Here is a 24,036-nt window from a genome sequence, read left to right as displayed (position 1 = left end):
TTTTTTTTTTTTCTTTCTGTGTGTTAGTTTTATTTTCTTTGCTTTGGTATGAATTTGGTTTTCTTTTTAACTAACAAATAATTGTGCTTTTTTTTTGTCTTTTAAATGGCGGGGACTTTGCTATTGAAAGCATATGATGTTTTGCGACATAGAAATTGGATTTTGGAGTTAATTTTATTAGTAGCACTAGTATTATACCTCTTGTAGGTTAAACTGGTCAATTGTAGTATAACTTCTTCAGTTATTTACTTGGAAGACATAAAAAACATAAATATTTTCCACTTGTAGGCAACGTTCTGCATTAGGAGAATGTCTTGCGGCTTTTGCTGGTGCCTTTCCTGTAGCATTTTTGGAAACTCATCTTGACAAACATAACATTTACTCTATCTACAATACTAAGTCCTCAAGAGAAAGAACAGGTAACACAGAAGCATGTTCAGTATTTGAGATATGAAGTTGAAACTCAATGCATTTATTGTATTTTCCTACAGTGATTTTTTTTTTTTAATGGGCCATTTCAATTTGTTATCTCCAGTGATATTGGTTCTTAAATGTTATTATTTGGATCTTTTTGGAATGTTACATACTATTCCCATAGGGTCTGTAAAAGAAAATTTGTTTAATTTCTTCTAAGTTAATGAATCACAGACAAATTAACACCGGTAAGAATAAGACAGAATAATGGGCGGAAATGGAAAAAAGTAGGTCAATCTGATTTCTGATTCAGTTATCTCCTATAGGTAGTCAGCAAGTGTGTGGTGTTCTTATTTGTTACGTTTATGGATTTATACCCTTCGGGTTCTTTTGTTCACCAGATACATCCATTTTATTGGGACAGTTTTATTCCATGGGATTTTTTCTAATAGTGTAGTCCAATTATTAACATTTAAAAACCTATTTTTTAATGTTTTAAGTCACTGAGACACAATCAGTGACTTAAATTTGAACCTGACCTTAGCCTGCATATGTTTAAGATTTTTATGTCTGCATGTATACTGGGCATCTATAAATATAGTATACCTCATGTTGCTTAGTAGGTAGGCTGAGTAGGTAGGCTCATTTTTTCCCACTCTCCCAGTTAAAAAAGCTCTTAGAGCCATTGCTTATGATTTCAAGGATTCGTCTATAAGAACCTATTAGAATTATTTGCTAGGATTGAATTGACTTGGATAAGAAATAGTTAATGTAGCAGAAAGTAGTTATTTCTCTAATGAGCCATTTAAAGCAAAGGAAACAGAGTTCTCAAGGCCTGAAGGTACACAGATGTCCTCTAGTATCACTCTTTTGTTTGAATTCCTCAAAGTCTGATACAGTATAATGTATTCTATTTGCTCTCCAGTAGCCCTAAAAAGTTCTCAAAACTTGGGCAAGAACTGTTTGCTGTTCACAAATGCATACCTCCCTGTTAATGAGATTATTTCTCTGTAACTAAAACTCATGTTTTTAGGGGAGCTGCTGGTTATACTGATTTTATAATGCCTTTTACCAAGTAAGGAATCTTTTAAAAGCTTGAGTAATCATTATTTAATTTGCCTGTTTTATAATTCTAATTTCATATAACAGGAAGTTAAAGAAAAATATGTTGAATGTGATTTAGCAATATTTCTCTGCATAAATTCCACAGTATATTTGTAAATAGTAAAACGTGGTTGAGTTAGAGCTATTAATCATCTGTGTAAACCTGCCTTATTAAGTTGTCTTATTTAGGATTTTTGATTGTTGAATACTTTTGCTATGAGTCCAGAATGAGGCAGATTTGTTATTCATTACAGATAAGAAAACGCACAGGGCAGATAATTTACCTGCTTTTGTTTCTGTAACACATCCTCTGCATAACAAAGTAAAGAAATTGCAGTGAATGATTATTCAGGAGAGAGGAGATTGAGGAAGGCCCTTTGGCTGGAGGATCTCATGCTTGTGAGAAATCCTGGAGGTCCCATCCTGTTGTGTGGGAAACACGGGGGCATTACAGCCTGGAAGTTTCTTCTCTGTTTCTAGTCCGGGAGACTGGATAATGTTGTCTTCGCCAAGACATGTTCATGAGGTGGGCGGGAGAGGAAAGGTCGAGTTTAAAGTTAGATCCGTTGTGTTTTAAGTTGCTTTTGAGACATTCAGTATTACACGCAAAAGTTTTAAGAAATCTGGCTCTGAGAGTTATTAGCGTATAGCAGAAACCCATAGGAATGGCCACAGTTACCCAGGCGAACATAGAAGGTGAAAAAGAAAAGAGAATTCAGGGTGAATCCCTAAAAAAACCCACAACATTTTTTAAAGTTCATCAAGGAGTGAACAGCCAGGAAAGGAGCCTGACAGAATTCAGGAGGGAGTCAGGAAGACCGAATGCATTGAAGTTGAGAAAAAGGGAATTCCGTCAGTGATGGGAAAGCCCCCGTATCAGTTAGTGGGGTAAAAGTTTCAGTAAGTGTGAAACAGGGAAATCATTAAGTGCGGTAGGCGGAGGCCTTCATTTCTGGAAAGCTAATTAATCCAGGGGAGATTGGAAGCACAACTACAGGCTACCGGGAAGGAGATGCTACAGAGCAAGGGGCTCAAGAGGCCAAGCAAGGCTCTTGCAGGTGGGGCAGTTCTCCACCTTGAGAACACAGGCCCAACCGTGAACAGGGACCTCAGAGCTCCTTGCACTGAAAATGGGGAATGGACGTGGGAGGATGGACCCTACAGAAGGCTTATAGGCAGAGACGTTGGATATTCTGGTTTTCTCCGAAGTAGAAGAAATGGTCGTTCTGTGATCTTAAGGGAGTGGTGGTAGGATAGGAACTTGGTAAAACGAGAGAAAATGTGATAGCTGCCATGAGTAAAGAGAGAGGAGCCAGTCGAAAGCATGCCCGGTCTTGCTTGTGCCTTCTAGAAATCTGGCTGTCACTGTCAGTCCGTTCTTTCACTGAACACCGTTCATTTTTTATGTGTGTTTCTTTAGCTCTCAATTTGCCAACTAATGTGGAAGATGTTTGCCCAAATATACCGTCTTTGGAGAAACTCATGGAAGAAATTGTGGAATTAGCTGAGTCTGGCATTCGCTACACACAAATACCACATGTGATGGAAGTCATACTGCCCATGCTTTGCAGCTACATGTCCCGTTGGTGGGAGCATGGACCTGAAAACAATCCGGAAAGGGCTGAAATGTGCTGCACCGCGCTGAACTCCGAGCACATGAACACACTCCTGGGGAATATATTGAAAATCATATATAATAACTTGGGAATTGATGAGGGCGCCTGGATGAAGAGGTTAGCAGGTAAGAATTGGAAAGGAATGAGCTACTTGAATTTATTTTATTTCCAAAAGGATTTGAAATCAGAAGACTAGGGGCGCCTGGCTGGCTCATTCAGTAGAATATGTGCCTCTTGATCTTGGGGTCATGAGTTCGAGCCCCACGTTGGGTGTAGAGATTACCTAAATAAACAAACTTAAAAAAATGAGATACAGAAGACTAGAACTTTCCTATCTTAGTCTTTATCAATATTTTCTTCTATTGTCAAAAATACTAAAAATATTATTTCTGTCATGCTGTTCTTTAAAAAAATATAGATTTAATCAGGCATCAGGTAACTCGCCATATCGTCACAACTTTTGTTGTTATTACAACTTTTACGCAAGTAAACGTTTTCCTGATTGAACAGTCTCTGTAAGAGTAATCAGTAAATGCCGGGTGAAAACTAATGATTCTGTAGACAGAGAGAAAAATAAAACTGGATTTTGAAACAACCCCCTGTTAACAATTCGTCTTTTTAGGAGTAGGGGAAGAAAATCAAAGCATGCAGTCAAAAATTTACATTTGTTTATCATTGCACTATTTACATTGGATAATGGGAAGCGATTTCTTTTTATTTCTTTTTTAAGATTTTATTTATTATTTGAGAGAGAGAGCACAAATGGGGAGAGGGAGAAGCAGACTCTGCTTCTGATCAGGGAGCCCAACAGGGGCTCCATCCCAGGACCCCGAGATCTCAACCTGAGCCAAAGGCAGACGCTTCACCGACTGAGCCACCCAGGCGCCCCAGGAAGCAATTTCAAGGATGAAAAGAAGGGAGATGAACCATGAGAGACGATGGACTCTGAGAAACAAACTGAGGGTTCTAGAGGGGAGGGGGTGGGGGGATGGGTTAGCCCGGTGATGGGTATTAGAGAGGGCACGTTCTGCGTGGAGCACTGGGTGTTATACGCAAACAATGAATCGTGGGACACTGCATCAAAAACTAATGATGTAATGTATGGTGATTCACATAATAAAATTTTTTTAAAAAGGGGGTTTTAAAGAATTAAATTCAGAAAGAAAGAAAAAGAAAGAAAATTATTCATTTACTTAAACTCCAAAGTAATACACTGATGTCTTAATAATTTGGGTAGGGTGTTTTCTCTTTTATACATTTATTATTAGTAAATGAAAGCAACAGTGTCCCATGCAATGTAAGTCTCCCATTGAGACAAGGATGGGGAAGCATCTGGTAATACAGTAATACAACGTAATAAAGTAATACAACTGGATGTACTGCCATAATTATTCAGTGGTGCATGTTCCTTGTAAAGAAAGGGCCAGAGGAACCTTTTCCATTTGGGGATTTTTTTCTTCCTTTTGTGAGAATAATTGATTTCTGAAGTGAATGAACGTGTTTCTGGTTTTTTTTTTCCTATTCCAAATTAGCTGCCAATTAAAAACAAAAAACAAGAAAGCACATCAAATTCAATTCAGTAATCATTTTTGAACAGCAACTGTGCAATTAGGTTCGGGACTGGAAAAATGGCTGAGGCATGGGCTGAATCCTGAAAGAAGCCACGTGCTGGCGGGGGCGGGGTGGCTAGAGCGCGTAAATCATGCAATTACAATTGTAATTATAATCTATCTTCCTTTTAATGAATGTTGATGCAGGGCAGAATATTAATGTCTGTCTTCAAACAGTTTTCTCCCAGCCCATTATAAATAAAGTGAAACCTCAGCTCCTGAAAACTCATTTCTTGCCATTAATGGAGAAACTCAAGAAGAAAGCAGCGATGGTGGTGTCTGAGGAGGACCATCTGAAGGCCGAGGCCAGGGGGGATATGTCCGAGGCGGAACTTCTCATTCTGGATGAGTTCACCACACTGGCCAGAGATCTCTATGCCTTCTACCCGCTCTTGATTAGATTTGTGGACTACAACAGGTACAGTGTTCAAAAGCAATGAATTTCTCTGATTCAGTCATGTCCTTGCTGGGTTCATATGTCCCAGTGGAATTTCGTCATTGACTACGTGATTAGTTTGTCCATGATTGTGACATAACCAAATGTTTATAGACAGGGTGATTTTCACCAAGCATCTCAAAATTACAGCGGGAAATCACATTCTGGAGCAGGCTGCCTTTTGCAGGTTAAAGTTAGCAGTTTGACGGTTACAATGTTTAAACTGTTTTAAATGTTAAACAAATGGACTCTGAAGCCACTTGTGAGCTCTGTGGGCACAGGCTCACCCTTAGTTGACTTGGTTTCAAATTTAACATTGAGTGGGTGATTTAAAAAACAAAAAAATGAACTCGAAGGAGTAACTAAGAAACCACTTCATTTATTATGTGATCTAGGGCAAAGTGGCTAAAAGAGCCTAACCCAGAAGCAGAGGACCTTTTCCGCATGGTGGCCGAAGTGTTTATCTACTGGTCGAAATCCCATGTAAGTAGGAAAATATCGACAGGGCTTCCTGTTTGGTTTAGGTTAAGGGCTTTCAAGTTCTTAACCAATTTTCCGGTCCCCTTAGTAAATACCTATGATAATGTTTCTCAGGCTTGCTTCCCAGGTATCCCTTAACTGGTGTGGAGAGAGAATAGACTCCCTTCGGTAGTTTGAGGCAGTGTTAAACCTTCTTTTTGAGTTTGGGAAAAATCACAGGGGTTTTTAGTTGCACTCCATAAATGGTGGGGTTTTTTCTATTTGCCCCTAAATTTTAGGATAACATGGACGTAGAGATGTGGCCTTTTTATCCTGCAGGCTTCCCTCTGTGTAGAGGTTTTGCTAAGCCCCCCCCCCGGGGGGGGGGGCTCATGCCAAGTTTGAGAAATGCTGAGATAGACTTCTGTTTTTCAAGCACAAGATAACACTTGTTTACTTGTAAAGGTACTACGTCTTTAAATTTGCTCCAGCAGCACACACCTTTGTTTCTACAGGAGTTTAGTTTTGCTCATGTTAGAATAAAATACAGCTCCTTCTAGGAATCCTGTTGATAGAACTTGTAAGTACATCTTTAGTGAATTTTCACTGTTTTGTATGTCACAAGTAGAACTCTGTATTTTTGAATTGGGAAAGGATTTTAATAAGAAGAACTTGATATAGTATTCTATAATTATTTCCAATAACTAGCAACTATGGGTAAGTAAGCATTTATTGTTGCCCCAAATTATTTCAAAAGCTTAGAATTTTTGTGTCAATTATAGTTCTTGATGGCACTTAGCAAATGGGAGACTCCAAGAAAATAAAAACAAAACCTCAACCTCAGCTTCATTATTTGAGGTGACTTCCCAATTTATTTTATCAGATGGTTATACAAATTCTTTTATTTTAGAAATGTCATATTTTTTTAAAAAATAAAATTTTTCTACTTAATGTTTAGGATAATAAATATTATTTATTGCCTACTTCTGAGGAGTCTGTCAAACTTGCTACCAAAATGTATATAAAATATAATTACACTGAAATAATAGGTGGAATAATTTTTTTTAATATATGCACTTATATCTTCACATTGACTTTCATTTTCTATCATGTCTAAAATTCTTTTAGATCCTTTATGTTCCTCTAGATAAAAGCAAATGATTTCTGAGCCTGTGTAACTCATGTTGAAAAGGGTGCATTAGATCATTCAGGGTGCTTCTGAAGGAATATTTGAAATCCAGAGCCCAGGAGTAAATCAAGAAAAGTAAAAACTGCATATTTTTCCTTGAAGGACTGAGAATCTTCAACTTCATCAATCACCCAAATACCAAAAAAGCTTCTTTAGATATATATGCAAGTCAAAATTTTGGAACAAGTATTTGGAGGAGTATTTATCACAGTCAGGAGATTTTTAGAGGAATGTCTAATGATAATTTCAAGAGTAAGAAAAAAATCTGAATATGTACTTTTGAATCTCATGGGTATCTTTAAAACCCAAATCTGTTTGTATGTGTCGTATATATTCTTCCCCAGATATTTAAAGGTGAAACTCTATGAGCAACCATGTTATTATAAACGGTAAGATCAGAATGTTAGTGTGAGCTGAATGAAAGTCAAAGCTTAGTCCTCTTTGTCCTTCACACAAAACCTTTTATTACTCATCAGTTATTAACATATTTGGATACTCACTAGGAAATCATTTTATTTGGGTTTTGCTCATCCCAAAGAGGAAGGCATATGCTTAGATCATTACATTCTCTTTTCAAACTCTGATGATCTCGCTTTTATTTTGTTTGCCTTCTTTACTCTCACTGCTCAGACACTTGGCTTTGCCTGTGTCCTTATGTGCTTGAGTTAAAAGTGAATAAAATAATGTTATAGTAGATAATAATGAGAAAGTAGATAAAATATCTGACAGACTGGAAGGTTACATCATAGATGTGTGTACCCTGTTTTTCTCCCAAGAAGCAGTATATGCCTTTCACCAGCTAAATTGGGATTTGAATACTCACTCCACCCTTCGGTAGATGTGTGACATTGGTATTTAAATATTCTGGACCTTAGTTTTCCCACCTTTGAAGCTTACATATTTATATCTAGTTCCCAGAATTGTTGCCCCAAGCCAAGCACCCTCATTGGATATTTAAAAAAATATTTGCTCCCTTTTCTTGGTAAGTCTTATATATCAAATTACTACTTATCTTTGTATAAACTTTTGGGTCCCGTGTAACCTCTACTTACATGGACTTCTTATCCATGTTATATATCAGTTATATTTTAACTGAAATTTTCTTTGCAAATTCTCAGAATTTCAAGAGGGAAGAGCAGAACTTCGTGGTACAGAATGAAATCAACAATATGTCTTTCCTTATCACTGACACCAAGTCAAAGATGTCAAAGGTATTACTATAATCTGTTGCCCAGTTCTAGAAAATTTTTGAATGTAACTTTCTTTTTTTTCTTTTTTTCTTTTTTTAAGATTTTATTTATTTGACAAAGAGAGATAGTGAGAGCAGGAACACAAGCAGGGGGAGTGGGAGAGGGAGAAGCAGGCTTCCCACTGAGCAGGGAGCCCGATGCGGGGCTCGATCCCAGGACCCTGGGATCATGACCTGAGCCGAAGGCAGGCGCTTAACGACCCAGGTGCCCCTTGAATGTAACTTTCATTGTTGATTTTTTTCTACATTTTTTGGAAGGTGTACAACTGATATTTTAGAGATTTTGTAATGTTTACTGATTAAATGCATACACGCATACACAAGGTTTTAAGGGTATGCGGGATTTAAGTAGTTACAGTAAGACACAGAGACACAGAAATGACTTTCATGAAGGAAGAAGGTTTTACTCATAGTTCCCTAGAAACTGAAGGCATGGTATATGGTGGGGGCATGTGGCAAAGCATCATTGTTAGTCTTGTGGCAGAGGGAATGAGGGGGAAGGGGTGGGCAGGAAACTTTGTTGAGGTTTTTGTGGGACGGGGCAGGCAAAGCAGGGTAAGCAGGTTTAGGATTGACTAGTTCGAGTAATTTCAATGGACTCTGGGGTGTAGGGAGCATCCCTAGTTGTCTGGTACCTAGCCCTGGGGCGATTAGGGCAGGTGGATCGAGACCCAGGAAAAGACATAATTCGGGAATATGAGAGTCTGGGTTGGTTGGTTCGTATATGAAAAGCATGCTTGCAGGAAAGTAATTTATTATCTGTAGGAAATGATCAGTATTAGGAGGGACAGTCAAAGATCAGCAAGACCCTAAGATGTCAAAGAATCAGAGTAAAAAGACATACTTAACACCACACACACACACATAATTGCCACTCAGTGTAATATACATATAATTAGTCAACACCGCCTATTCATCAAGATTAAATATATGTGCATTTATTTGTGCCAAGTATGTAAACATCAAAATAATTAGCTGCACTGTTTAAGAACCACATGTATGAATTCCAGATCCTCACATAGGAGATGGGATGTATGGCTCTAGATTTTTGTTTTCTCTGTCACTCATGTTGGGGAGGGGAGGAACTTTCAAAACACTTTAAAATTCATGCCTTTATTCTTCAAATTACCACTAAATAAGAAAATGAATATGTTACATGGGGGTAACACAGAAAGTATGCTGCCACATGGCCAAAGATGCAGAATAGTGTGAGTCTGGCCAAGGAAATCAGTTTCTACCTACTCTGTCAATGATGGATGGGAGAGAGTTTCAGTGGGAGGGACACCTACTGCACTGACCCCAGGAATGATTGGTACCTGTCACCTGCTTTGTTGGTGGCCACGAGGATAGTTGACTAGCATCACTCAATGCTCCTGGTCTTCTTTAGAGTTTTAAATGCCATGGATTTGACACTTCTACACATGAACTAAAAGCTAAGCCTCGCTGAAGGTTTGCATACCTAGAACATCTGTCCAACTGACAGACTGTTTATGTGCCTGTGCTCTGGAAGCACACATACAAGATGAGAACTTTGCCCTCCTCTGGGCTGCCAATAAGCCTGAAGAGTGAGCTGTTGCTGTCCTGAGATGTCCTGTGCATGTCTCATGGATGTTTTGAACTGAAAACTGTTAGTGAATGTTTCTGCTTTGACAGCATGTTGTCACCTTAGGACCGTGTTAACAAAGGTATTAGAGAGAGGGCAAAAGGGGGTCAGTGTTTCCTTTGGGTCAATAATGGTGATTCTGGTCTATCATGAAACTCAACGATAAGTGAAAAGTCTTTAGAGCAGAGGTCTGGCCTGTTCTTACACAGACATCTTCTTTCCTCTTTTTTTTTTAAGGTTTATTTATTTATTTGAGAGAGCGAGAATGAGAGAGAGAGAGAGCACATGAGAGGGGGGAAGGTCAGAGGGAGAAGCAGACTCCCCGCTGAGCAGGGAGCCCGATGCGGGACTCGATCCCGGGACTCCAGGATCATGACCTGAGCCGAAGGCAGTTGCCCAACCAACTGAGCCACCCAGGCGCCCCTCTCTTCCCTCTTTTTCCTCATTATAGTCCACTTTGCATCCTGGAAGCCAGACCGGGGGCTTCTGTACAGATTGACCCAGAGTAACATTGACTCCTATTTGCAGGGAGAAAGTGCAAAGTAATGGATTGAAGCATCTTCATATCCGCCCCCCCAGCCCCACCTCCACATGCGCTAAATTTTCTCAGACCTTTCCATCTCTTTACCATATGACTGCTGACACTCTGAGACAGGATATCATAGCACATTACAATTTATTTATTTATTGATTGATTGATTGATTGATTGAAAGATTATTTGAGAGAGAGAACATGAGCAGGGTGAGGGGCAGAGGGGGAGGGAGAAACAGACTTCCTGCTGAGCAGGGACCCCACCTCGCGGCTCAATCCCAGGCCCCTGAGATCATGACCTGAGTTGAAGACAGATGCTTCACCAACTGAGCCACCTAGGTGCCCTTGACGAAGTTTTTAGAAATCAGTGATCATGCTTTCCTTTCTTGTTTTTAAGATTTGTTGTTGATTTTGTCTGCATATGTGCTTAAAATTTTATATCGCATAAGTACCATGAACTTTTTTCCTAGAAGTAATGTTTCTAGTTTAAATAATGGAGTCCAATTCACTAATATGCTATATTGTTTCACCAAAGGAATCATGATGCCCTTGTGTTTCAGCATTTGGACAGATTTGAGAGTAACTGTGTTGGCCAAAGTAGCGTCATAACTATACTTTTATCAGTGCCGTTGAGGTGCTCTGCTAAGCCCAGATGGCATGAAGGACCCAGAAGAGGGATATAGTCAGGGGATGAGTAACATCTTTCCCGAAAGTCTGTCCTGTTCAGATCTAGTGCCAAGAATGGATAACAGGAGGGCAGCCATAGGTCTGACATCTGAAGCTGAAATGGACGGGGAGGTGTTCCCCCATGCGATGCTGAGAACAGAATGATGCAGAAGGCTTCGGGGATTCCTCTGACAAAGCCTCAAACTGTCTGCCCGAGACATCACCATGACCGATCGATCCATCCCCCAGAGTCCAGAAGAAAGAAGGAACTCTTTTGAATGGAGATTCAGACCCAAACTTAAACCACAGAACAAATTGTCATGTATCCAAGCAGGGACGATTGCTATTTGTATGGCGTACCATTTCCACACTTGATAAGACGAAAATAGATGACTCTAGGTAAAATATGGACATGCACAGCTGAAGCCAGCAATTCGGAATATGGTAATCTGGGATTGGGAACCTCATTTTGATTTAATATGTACATAGCCCATAAGACAGAGAGAGGCCAGTGCATTTAAAATTGGCCATAATGCTCTTCAGAGAGGGTGACCACACATGTGGGGTGTGGCAGCCCAGCTCTGCCTTTGTCCAAGGTGTGGGCAGTGGTGCTGCTGACTACTGCAAGGGGCTATTAGTGTACTTCCCCCGGTTGTTAACATGTAGGGTCGTGAGTGCCCTCCCTCCAAGGAAGCCATTCCCTCCTGCCCCCTGCTCTTGCTCTGAGCCAGCCCTTCCAGCCCAGCCCTGGGCCCTTTGTGTGTAGCCCCACTGTGACTTCTTTTAGACCAAACATTCTACAAAGGCAGGGAACATGTTTTATTGACTTGGTAACTCTAAAGCTCAATGCAGCACTTGGTGCATAACGGCTACTTAATTAGTATGGATAAATCAAATGAAAATTTGAATTTAAAGAGTTTAAAATTTGGTCCTTAACCTGGGCATTTGTGTGTGTCTTACTTTACTATTGTTTTTCCAGACTCACTGTTGAATTGGTGTAAAATATATAATGTTGCATCATTATAGGGCTAGCATTGCTGAAGTTTTTAATTTCATAACTTGTTTTAAAAAAAACATATACAGGTAGCATCTGTTACAAATTCTGTTTGTCGATGTGAGAAAAAAAATAGTGGGTTTTGCCTGTTGCATTATAGAATTATATCCTATTTTCGGGGCACCTGGGTGGCTCAGGTGTTAAGCGTCCGCCTTCGGCTAGGTCATGATCCCAGAGTCCTGGGATCGAGCCCCGCATCGGGCTCCCTGCTCCGCAGGAAGCCTGCTTCTCCCTCTCCCACTCCCCCTGCTCGTGTTTCCTCTCTCGCCGTGTCTCTCTCTGACAAACAAATAAAATCTTAAAAAAAAAAAAGAATTATATCCTATTTTGTATTAAGATTTCAGTTCCTGTTGAAATGTAGCAACTGGCCTTAGTTATTTAAAAGTCACTATTTTCCCCAGCTTTATTAAAATACAATTGGCATATAACATTATGTAATGTAAGGTGAACAAATCAACAACATATTGATTTGATACACCTCTGTATTGCGACTTGATTATCAGCAAAGCATTAGTTAATACCCGCATCATGTCAAATAATTACCATCTGTTTTTTTGTGGTGAGGACACTTGAGATCTACTCTCTTGACAACTTTCAAGGAGATAACATAGGATCATTAACTATAATCACTCTGCTGTACCTTAGATCCCCAGAACTTATTTATCTTATAACTGGAGGTGTGTACCCTTTGATCAGCCTCTCCCCATTCCCTACCCCGCCCCCCAAGTTCCCAGCCCCTGGGAACCACCACTCTGCTCTCTGTTTTCCTCAGTTTGGCTTTTTTAGATTCCACGTATATGTGATATCATATGGTATTTGTCTTTCTCTGTCTAACTTACTCATTTAGCACAATGCTCTCAGGATTCACCCATGTTGTTGCAGTGGCAGGATTTCTTTCCTTCTCGTAGTTGAATAACACCCCACCCTGTGTATATATCCATGCATGAACTCATAGGTTGTTTCCAGATCTTGGCTATTGTGAATAATGCTGCAGTGAACAGAAGAGTGCAGGTATCTCTTTGAGACCCTGTTTTCATTTCCTTTGGATGAATATCTGGCAGTGTAATTGCTGGATCATATCTTTCTATTTTTAATTTTTTGAAGAACCTTTATACTGTTTCCCACAGTGCCTGCACCCATTTGCATTCCCACCAACAGCGCTCAAGAGCTCCCTTTCCCCACATCATCGCCAGCATTTATTATCTCTTGTCTTTTTGATCATTAGGCTCACTTTTATAATTAATATGTCTATAATATTTTTTAAAACCATTAATAAATATCTGTGAGTTTTATTTTGCTTTGGTAGGCTATTTCAGTGTAGGAGTATTAGAAAATGCTTCCCTTTTTTCCTGATCTCTATTAAATTTTAGATAATTTTAGGTGAGATTGTTAGAGCTATTTTTGTGTGTGTGTGAGAGTGAGAGAGAGACAGAGGGAGACTGATGACAGAGGTCAGTTTATCCTACTTTCCTCTCTAAGTATGCCCATATATTGACCAAGCTATTGCAAAGTCATCTTCTCTGATTCAAATGTTAGGAACTGGTTGAAAATGAAATATGCAAATTCAGTAGCTTTAGCAGTTCTGCTCAAATTACTGAGCAGCTCCTACGGCAAGATTTCCTGTTGCATATGATGCAAGATTATTGTTTGAACATAAGTAGGAATTTATTGATCTGGTGTTTCTCAAAATTGAGCAATTTATAGTCGCCCTTAGTGTTGATTTTAATTATTTTTATTATATGGTCACTTAAATATTTATAAATATCAAACCAGGTAAAAGCTCCTTGTGCTTATACAATCATAAACCCAAAAGAACTTTACAAGTTAAAATCAAAGAAAACCGCAACACCAACAAAATGTAGACATTAACGTATTGTAGGACATTGTTTTGCTGAAGCGAAATTACCAGAATTGGATAGAAATATGTTTGTGTAATTTGTATCAATTTGTTTAATTTTTAGGGTGTCAGTTCCTTATTTGGGTAATTATTTTTATCACTGTGGTTGCATTTCCTTTTAGCAAAGAGCTCATTTAAAACCACTGATCCATTTTTTAATGGGTTAATCAATTTAATAGTACAAATAATTATCCATTGGTTTTTTTTCTCCTAAACTTACTGAAATTAATCTCTTACAAATTGGTAAAGAGCAGGATCCATGCAATAAGTACATCTCTTTGGAAAGTTAATATAATTTCATTGCTATAGTTAAGATATTATAGGTTTGATAGATCAATATATAATATATATCATAGTAAATACATTACATAATATTAATATATAAGCTACCATTACTTTATGATGACAATTATTTTCCTACTTAATATGAAAAAATTCAACATGTTGTGATAGATTTTGTCTCTTTGTGGGGAAAGCCAATCATTTGTATGTTAAATTCTCTTCTGTTTTTTTTTCTCAGTTGGCCAAACCTATTACAGTATGTTACTATCCCGAAAATATCTTCAGTGTTTGATTTATTGCTACAAAGAAATCTAACATGCACAAAGAAGTGGACATGGGACAATTATTTTAATTTTGATGTTCGAGTATACCCCCTTAATAGAATAAAACTCATTACCCAGTGAAAATTAGACCCTGCATTTAAAGTGACCCTGAGGCACGGACATAAAATTTAACAAAAATCACAAAAGAACCCTCAAGTAGCATGGCAGTATTCAGATGTAAACAGGTCATCCAGAGATAATCCTGAATATTTATGTTACACCAATTAGTATATTACATCTGTTTCCACTAGAGAGGGGTTAATGCCCTAGGGAGACAAGTCTGCAGATTACATAAAAGGCTAATATATTTTCTAATAGTTTTATATGTAGCGTGTGCTTGTGTGTGAGAGAAAGAGTTCATATTTCAAAGCAAGCATCTGTCAAAACATAAACCATATATTCTCACATTTTTTCCTCATAAGCAACGAAAACTACAAAACATACTATATCTGAAATTCCCATGGATTTTTCATATATCCGTCTGCTCTTCTAAAATTGCAATGTGTGTTCTCCTTCTGAAAGTGTGTAGAAAGCACACCAGTGAATGGTAATGACCTGGGGAAGCTGAAAGTAGGACTTGGAAATTAGCAAGAGACGCTAAGAAGGAAATAGGTCTCAAAAACAGGGAACTGAAAATAAGGAAGATGGAACCACAGACAAGTTAGGAGAGGTTCATAGTTCTGAACTTGAGAAAAGCAGTCACAAGTTCTAACACTTAGCTTTGTTCTGTAGGCAGCTGTCTCTGATCAGGAAAGGAAGAAAATGAAGCGCAAAGGAGACCGATACTCCATGCAGACTTCTCTTATTGTAGCAGCTCTGAAGCGATTGCTGCCCATTGGGTTGAATATCTGTGCCCCTGGGGACCAGGAGCTCATTGCTCTGGCCAAAAACCGATTCAGTATGGTAAGTGTCCTGTGCACACCAGCGGTGATGATCACTTGTCCTCCCAACTCTCAAATGTGTAGACTCCTGATCACTGCTCGGTGTCAGTATTTCATTGGCATTAAATGTCCTATTAAGCAGTTTCTCTGTGTAAACTCTACCATTCAGATACAAAGACTGCCTCTTTTTTTTATGGCTGTTTTTATTTCTAAATTATGTTAATCACCTTCAGGGACTACTCAGGAACCATAGAGAAAAGATGCAAACAAGTTCCTGGTAGTGGGAAAAAAAAAAATGGATTCCGTATGAACTCCTATATAAAATTTGTTATGAAACGTCTCTTCAAATTTTTGAGGGGTAATTTTTCACTGTTAGAAGAATCATCTACTGTGCTGATGGTGGCTGGATCAGGTGTTGACTTTTAAATCAGCAGCTCTTCTCCTTTGCAAGCTTTGAAATTTAAGTTTTCCAGATCTCTTTATGGCCCCTGTGTTCTCTCTTCATGCCTATAAAGATGCAATTTTACAAAAATATACATTGGGATTACTATTTTATATTTAGGGAAATTGGAGCACATATTCTTCCTCTGCCTGTTCCCACACTGAATGAAGCACCTTTCTGTATATCTGGAGTTTAATACTGTGAGATGATTAAGGGGATGTTGTAGCGGACTGGACTGCACGGATGCGGTTCTGTTGACGGTTGTTCTACTATTTGAGTCTCAGGATATGCTCCTTGTTATTACTGGAGCATGGGGGATATCATTAAGTGCCAAAATTACTTGGTGGAGATTTCAGAGAATAATGGACACATACTTCTGTTTGAACGCAAGGGAACATGGTTCTCCCACTTCTTGTGAACTGGAAATTCTGTTCCATTGAGTCTTAGCGGCACTTACTGTAGGAATAAAGTAGGTTGTTATCTTGTTTCTAGTCACAGCAGTATCAAGAAATTGTCTGAAAAAGGACCTCCCCCAAATTTGTGACATGTATTTAAATCCTGTAAATATGTCTATTTTGACATATACTATTTCAAAAGCAGTTAGATTTATTTCTATTGACTTGTGACAGTTGATGCATTGTAAGACTTCTTTTAGGTAACATTTATTTCTTGACAGAAAGACACTGAGGATGAAGTACGAGATATGATCCGCAGTAATATTCATTTACAAGGCAAGGTAAGCCAAATTTAACCACATTTAGTATTTATGAATTAGTTAATCTCTCTTTGAATAGTACTACATATAATGTTACTTCAGCAGTTAAGAAAGTAGAAATATAATACTTTAATCAGTCTTTATTCTGCTTGTAAACCTTTTGGTATTAAAGACTCTCAAGATAACAAATGATGGATTTTTAAAGTAGATCATCAAAGAATCTCAGACTTTGAAGAAAATCTGTCATGATTTGAAATAAATGTTGGAAATTTCCTTCACTAGCTGTGTTTGAGGACTTTTGGAGACATGGAGACAGGTGTCCATAAGAATTTAAACTTTTACATCTAGTGACCAGAAATTAAATATGTGTATTTAAGAGTCATTAATACATAGGGGATATTAAGAATTGCCATAATAGGAATAAATGAATTTACCTAGGGAGGTGAAGGAAAACATGAATGGAAATCATGAGAACAGCTACTTATTAATGTTGGGTAAAAAAAAAAAAAAAATGCTAGAAGTACGTTTTGCAGTCCAGTAAGCATATACTATTATTTGGAATTTTTCTCATACTAGGAGATAAATTGTTCATTTGTTTATGGAACCTCCTATGTATGAAATCTAGCAGTTTATTATTTTGATTCAGTGTATTTGCTTCCATTCTGGTGTCCCTTCTGGAGAATTTTCTCAGTTATGAAAATGTCCAAATGTCAAAAAGTAGTGACTACAATATAATGTTTGCTTTTCTGGGTATTAAAATGTTTCTTTCCAAGATCAAACCATATTCTTTTCCTTTAACACTTAGGACTACAATATGATAGAGGTGAGATGTACCTTTCCAATATTCACAAGAAACAAATATTAAAACAAATTTCCTGTGCACCTTGATGTGTATGTACTCAGTCATACATTTAGTTATAAACTTGTCTAGAACAGGAGATAAATTCCTATTAGAGCTTGATCCCTTTTCAGATGGCTAAAAGATTTTGAACATTTTAAAATGTACTAATAGATCTTCCAACTAAACCTGGAGTGAAGGGTTTATGCTACATGTGTTTGCGGAGATCATGTAGTCCTTGAAAGGGTCTCCTGGGGGACTCAAATAGAGTCAGGAGAGTCAGGAGATGTTTAGTACCTTTTAAAGAAGGGTCTGTGCTTCTCTCGGGAAGTAATCAAATGAAAAAGGTTGTCTTGAAGAAGCAGAAGGAAACTTTTTTAAAAAAAGATTTTATTTATTTATCTGACAGAGAGAAACACAGCTAGAGAGGGAACACAAGCAGGGGGAGCGGGAGAGGGAGAAGCAGGCTTCCTGTAGAGCAGAGAGCCCGATGTGGGGCTCAATCCCAGGACCCTGGGATCATGACCTGAGCCGAAGGCAGACACTTAATAACTGAGCCACCCAGGTGCCCCAGAAGGAAATTCTTCCATTATATTCTAGAGGTTACTTGTAGGAGTACTGTGGACAATTTATATTGTGTACTGGGGAGTCAGGAAGAAAGAAGAGCAGAGGAGGAAACACGTTCATAATCAACATTTCACTTTAGAATGAATGAGACATGAAAATAAAGTGGTGATGAATACATAGATTTTCTCTTTGACATTTCAGTCTATACTTGTTTCTGCGAGTTAGGCACACATATTATGGAGCCATACAGATTAACAGAAGATGAATTCTTTTGTTCCTAACACCTTCTCAAATATATTGTCTTGAAATTGTAGGACTGGTAATCCTGGGAGCCAGAAGGAGTAATTTTATATTAGAAAGAATAAAGTTTCTACTTATCTTGCCAAATACAAGTAAACGTGTATTAAAATTCAGAAGTACCAAACACAGTCCTCAGACGAAAAAAGTATATGGGAAAAAACATTTCGTTTTATCAAAGGACAAATGGTGTTTACAAGTCATTCAGTGTTTGCCTCTAGGTGAAAGTTATTTTTCACATTTCCAACTGTGTTTTCTCAGACTAGGAGTTGTGAAGTTTCAGATGTTGTCCATTTACCTTTGCTTCATTACCCTCTATCTCCCATTCTTAATGGAAATTTGAAAGGGGAAGAGAAATATAAGGGGATTGCTTTGCCTGTTTTTAATGACATAGTTATTTCTATGTTATTTCTTTGCAGTAATGTGATCTGTTCCTTGTAAGGATGCTTGTATTTTTCAGCTTCTATGATTTTATAATAATCCTTCTCAAAAACATACAGAATTCAGTTATATCTCCCACTCAGGAAATTTGACAGTGTTAAAAAGACTCCTTTATTATAGAATATGACTTTATTAGCCCTCCATCAGTTTATATTGATATCTTTGTTTCAGTGAAACTGAACTCAGTTGTAGAGTCCCTCTATTTATAGTTAAGTGTGATCCCGTATCATTGCCTGTGAAAGTAAGTATGTGGATCTTTCAGTGTTTGTGAAAGGGGAAGAGAAAGATAGAAGGTTGCTTTGTCTACTTCCTTGCCTTGACTATGTCCAGCTCATCCTTACGTCTTAGGCAAACCTTCCCTTGTTCAGGGGAATCTTACCAATCACCAGCAGGTTAAGTTGAAGGTCATGATACCTTATATTTCTCTTGAGTAGCCTTCATCACAATTGTACATATTTAATTTCTGTCTTCTCCACTAGATGATTAATTTCATGAGTACGAGATCACTGATCTCTGCACAGAGTTTTGACACTGGGCTACACTCAATAAAGTAGGTCTTACCCCCTTTGGGTTGTAACCTTGTATTTTTGAAACCTTTTCATTTTTTCTGCAGTTGGAGGATCCTGCTATCAGATGGCAAATGGCTCTTTACAAAGATTTACCAAACAGGACTGAAGATCCATCAGATCCGGAGAAGACTGTGGAAAGAGTATTAGATATAGCCAATGTGCTTTTTCATCTTGAGCAGGTTAGATTCTGCATTGATTCTATCGTATTTGCCTTAACCATGTAAGCGCATTTTAAATGATTCATTGTAAGCTGTAGGCCAAAAAAAATATATGTTTAGCATATTTATTATAAAGAATATATGATTAAGGGGTACTTATATCTAATAAGCAAAATTTCCAAACTTATAACTTTTGTAGCAATATAGAGCTAATGTATTTTGGGATATCACAGCCTTTGTTTTTTTGTCTTTTCTCAAAATATTTCTGTGATTATACAGATAAATAGGACTGTATATTTAATTTTAAATCATTCTAACAAAAATTTCAAGAGTTACCTGATTGCATCTTCTACATATCATTTTTTATTACTGTTCATAACAATATGTTTGAGATGCTCTCACTAGTTTAATATTTGAATTTTTTTTTTTGGTCATTTGCTGTACCTTTCATTAGAGATATTTTTGAGTTAATTTTCTCCAAGATCAGCAATATATTACATTTAGAGAAGAGCAGTGCATTGGTATGAAAATTGTGTGAGAATAGTGTTTTTATATAAATTTTCAGTTGTATCCTGCCTTAAACTACAAAATTCCCTATGTGTTTGATTTCCTCATTCATTATTCAGCAATTCCCCAACCAATAATATTTGAAACATTATCCATCCATGGGTTATATTGTTGTGTAAGGAATCTTCTGGTTTAGGTAATATATCTGTGATACAGAGACAGCATCCCTGTGTCTCATGAGATCCGTTCAGCAGAATGACACCAAGTGAGGGAGCTCAGTGTGAACCCAACAGTGTGATCTGTCCTTGGGCCTTCATGACAGTCCTCACCTGACATGACAGTTCTCTCATTTTACAACAAACATAAAATAATAAAAGGGCCTATGTCATCTCAGGATGAGATTTGTCACCTAAATGTTTTGAAGACCATATTGGCATAGCAATAACAAACATTTTTCTTTGATTCCTATTTTATGTTACCTGGTGATTCTGTCCCTGCCTTGACCAGTTAAATAACATAAGGATATCACCTAATGTAGTAGCCTCTTACTTTCCTTCTTCCTTACTCAAGTGCCCCTCAGACATTAATAACTTCTCCCATGGCGTACAATTTATCACTACACCTGATGAAATTTAACTAGGATACCTTTAAACCACATGGCTATCGACATGTATTTACATTGTTTGACACCACACTATTAATAATGTAATAAAATTTAGGAAACTTAATACTCCCCTAAATATTTCCATAATATTTTCATGAAATAGTAAGTACAAATTATCAGTCAGCAGGTGATGAGACTTAAGGTAATGAAATTTTAATGACATATAAAGTCATAGAGTTGTTTTTCCAGCATTATATACATATTTAAGAATGTTAAATATCTATTTCATGTGTACTGGAGGATTATTTCTGGCAGAGGTACTCCTACCATAAGGGGTTTTTTTTGTTTTGTTTTTTAGAGAGGGTGGGGGGAGGGGCAAAGAGAGGGAGACCAAGAATCCCAAGCAGGCTCCACACCCAGCACAGAGCCTGAGTCAGGGCTCGATCTCAGGACCCTGAGATCATGACCTGAGCTGAAATCCAGAGTCAGATGCTCAGCCATCCAGCCACCCAGGCACCCCGTACTGTAAGGTTTTAATTCTTCCTAGTTTTCATGCACATGTCTGGATTTGTTTGAATGAATTTTAGATAACATTAAATGAAGCTTATTGAAATCTGATGATGTTTTATTCTAGCGACATATACTGATAACTGTATTCAATCGTAATGAACGAAGTCATATGTAAAGTAGTGAGATTCATTCTATGACGCAGCCCTTCCCTCCATGAACGTTTATTGTATGCACTACTGTATGGCAGCATTAGACTCTGCAGGTTCTGGGGATTGAATGCTGTCTCTCGACTCAAGTAGGTCATGCCGTAGTAGAGCATGTGGACACGTGAATAGATAAAGATGTAATGATACAGATGTGCCGGGACACAAAATGTGCTGAATAGACTATATAAGGAGTCCAGACAGTCTCGTTGCCAAGTAGGTGATCCCCATAATCTTAAAGGAATTTTCTAGGAAAAGGTAAGGGGGTCAGATTTTAGTTAAGGTCAACTATTCTTCACATTGTTAAGAATATGAGTAAAAAGAAATCATCAATTACCAAAGACTAGAAAAGAGTGAAAGATGGGCCAAGAGGAATTCATGCCTTCAATACCTCTATTCTAATGTTAATTTGTCCCTCATTCATTGAGTAGCTTGCGAAGAGTATCTTCACTTGCTAAACTCAGTGCGAAAACAGTGGGTGGGTAGCAGATATTTGATTTAATTTATCTCCCGTATCAGCAACCTTTGCAATTGTATATTTTATTTCTTTTTTTTTAAAGATTTTATTTGAGAGAGAGAGAGAGAGAGAGAGAAAGCCCCACAAGCAGGGGGAGTGGCAGGCAGAGGGAGAAGCAGGCTCCCTGCTTGAGCAAGGAGCCCGATGTGGGGCTGGATCCCAAGACCCTGGGATCATGACCTGAGCAGAAGGTAGAGGATTAACAAACTGAGCCACCCAGGTGCCCCTGCAATTGTATATTTTATACTGCACATCTGGTCATTGGTCCCCTGAGAGTAACCTGTCCCCTTGCAATTTCCTAATACTCAAACTCAAGCCATGCTAACACATCAGCACCTCCCGGCATTCAGACAGAAGAAAATTCTCTATTCAGGGACTTTTCATGTATAATAAAATGCTCTGCCAAGTGGTAAGCTTCATGATGACAGACACATTTTCTACCATGTTCACAACTGGATCTTCAGTGCTTCGGTACTTTATTGTAATTGTTGACTGTCACCCACACCGATCAGAGTGCCGGATTCCCACAGAAAGCTAGTCTGTACAGACTGAATCTCAAAATGGAACTTGAATGCATTGGATCTAGTTGAACAGTACTACCCTTGATTCACTTAACACAGTCATCCAGAAGAAAACAGAAGAGGACAATTGTCAGAAAGTGGTTACTGATCCTGTGGAGGGACGACCATCACAGAAATAAGTGTTTTCCAATTATACAAGTTGCTTCGTTAAAATTTCTAAACCACTGTAGTCCAGACATTGTTGCATTATGCATTATGCATAATATGCATTATGACATGCATATTTTGACCCTTTACTGCAAAGGATAATAGATTTTAGTTTTATTTTTTTAGCTAACGCAACATTTTTATTTCTTCCAGAAATCTACATGTATGCGCCGGAGATATTACAGTCTGGGAAGTACAGTGTTCAATTACCTAGAGACTACTAATTAATTTAGAATTACATGTTGGGTTTCTTTTCTCTAATACTTATAATTAATCTCTTTTCCATCTTGGAGCTCCAAACACCATTAGCTAAATATATAGCTTGCTTGCCTCATTTACTACAACTTTGAATTCTCATTTGTCCCTCTCTAACAAAATAATTACGTATTTTAACATTTTTGCAAAATTAAATTCTTTACCTCACTCCTAGTAATGTGTTCCCAAAGCCTTGTCATCTTCTCTCCATCCTATTATATTAAGGAACAGTTGAATTTTTGGTAGAATTTTCTGTGTCTGCCTCTATTCCTGTTGACTGCTGTAAACTCTTAGGATAAAATTGGTTTAAATGGATACATAAGTAAGTAGGTTAATTTTTTGTGTAGACAGAAAATATGTTTTAGAACCATAACCAAATTCTGAAAACATGATTTTATGTAGAATGGTTTTATATTTCTTTGATTTTTAGAGATGACATAGCTTCTTAAGTACTCACTACTGGGGAAATATTATATTTTGACTAAAGAAAATATGAAACATTCAAACCTATTTCCAATTTAGCATTGGGTTACTTCTAGGACATGGGTTTTTCCATAATAATTGTAAGATGCTTTTGGAATTGAAATTCCAAAAGTTTTTAATCTAAAAGGCACAGCTGTTATTATGTTTTTGAGGGTAGTCGGGGGTTTAAATATTTAATTTTTTTTTTTTTTTTGTATCCTTTTACCTCAGGTGGAGCATCCACAGAGATCGAAGAAGGCTGTTTGGCACAAACTGTTATCCAAACAGCGGAAAAGGGCAGTGGTAGCCTGCTTCCGGATGGCTCCGTTATACAATCTGCCAAGGTCAGACTTTTTTTAATGTCTATAATAGATTGAAGTTATTTTTTTCCCTACTAAGCAGTAGGAGTGTAGCGTCCATTGTAACCTGAGTGCAATAGTCTGAGAGAGATGGAAGAGATGCTTTGGTTCTTCTGTGTAATACTTGAGTTTGTTTTTCTTTGCTGGGTGTTCCCAGAAGACTGTGGTCTACAGTGTGATTGTTAAATACCCTTAAATACTGAGGAAAATTTGCTCACATGTGTAAGGCGGGGTGCGGTAATTAGGAACTCAGACTACCTTGATTTGAATCCTAGCATCTCAGCTGATGGCTGCCTGACATTGGTCAAGTTTCTTACCTGACCAAGTTTCTTCATGTGTACCATGATGAGATTTGCCTCGTGGACTTGTTCAGATGACTTAATGGGTTGAGGTACAGGGTGCTTAGAGCCGAACTTAACACTATACATGTTAATTGTTGTTTATTAATTTGGGGGATTGTCTGTCTTGGGGAGAAGAACTGATATGGAACTAGTTCATGGAAATAACGTCACTGCGTTCAACAGACCCCCTACCTTCTCTTACAGCGGG

At 37.9% G+C, this 24,036-nt stretch overlaps 1 protein-coding gene across 1 annotated transcript in view; it reads left to right on the top strand.

Annotated features, from left to right (window-relative positions):
- Positions 1 to 24,036, top strand: part of RYR2 (ryanodine receptor 2) — a 728,853-nt gene that overhangs the window by 604,785 nt on the left and 100,032 nt on the right. The window contains exons 67-76 of the mRNA XM_073878937.1: positions 289 to 419; positions 2,939 to 3,259; positions 4,922 to 5,162; positions 5,576 to 5,663; positions 7,947 to 8,039; positions 15,167 to 15,337; positions 16,434 to 16,493; positions 19,229 to 19,363; positions 22,565 to 22,601; positions 23,361 to 23,472. Coding sequence (XP_073735038.1) covers positions 289 to 419; positions 2,939 to 3,259; positions 4,922 to 5,162; positions 5,576 to 5,663; positions 7,947 to 8,039; positions 15,167 to 15,337; positions 16,434 to 16,493; positions 19,229 to 19,363; positions 22,565 to 22,601; positions 23,361 to 23,472 — 1,389 coding nt within the window. The remainder of the gene's footprint in view (positions 1 to 288; positions 420 to 2,938; positions 3,260 to 4,921; positions 5,163 to 5,575; positions 5,664 to 7,946; positions 8,040 to 15,166; positions 15,338 to 16,433; positions 16,494 to 19,228; positions 19,364 to 22,564; positions 22,602 to 23,360; positions 23,473 to 24,036) is intronic.

This window comes from Callorhinus ursinus, unplaced genomic scaffold, assembly GCF_003265705.2.
Source record: "Callorhinus ursinus isolate GAN/ISIS: 27379988/994484 unplaced genomic scaffold, GSC_fseal_2.0 scaffold32, whole genome shotgun sequence".
Classification (NCBI taxonomy): Eukaryota; Metazoa; Chordata; class Mammalia; order Carnivora; family Otariidae; genus Callorhinus; species Callorhinus ursinus.
The sequence above is the reverse complement of the archived record's forward strand: the minus strand, read 5'-3'. Positions and strand labels throughout refer to the sequence as shown.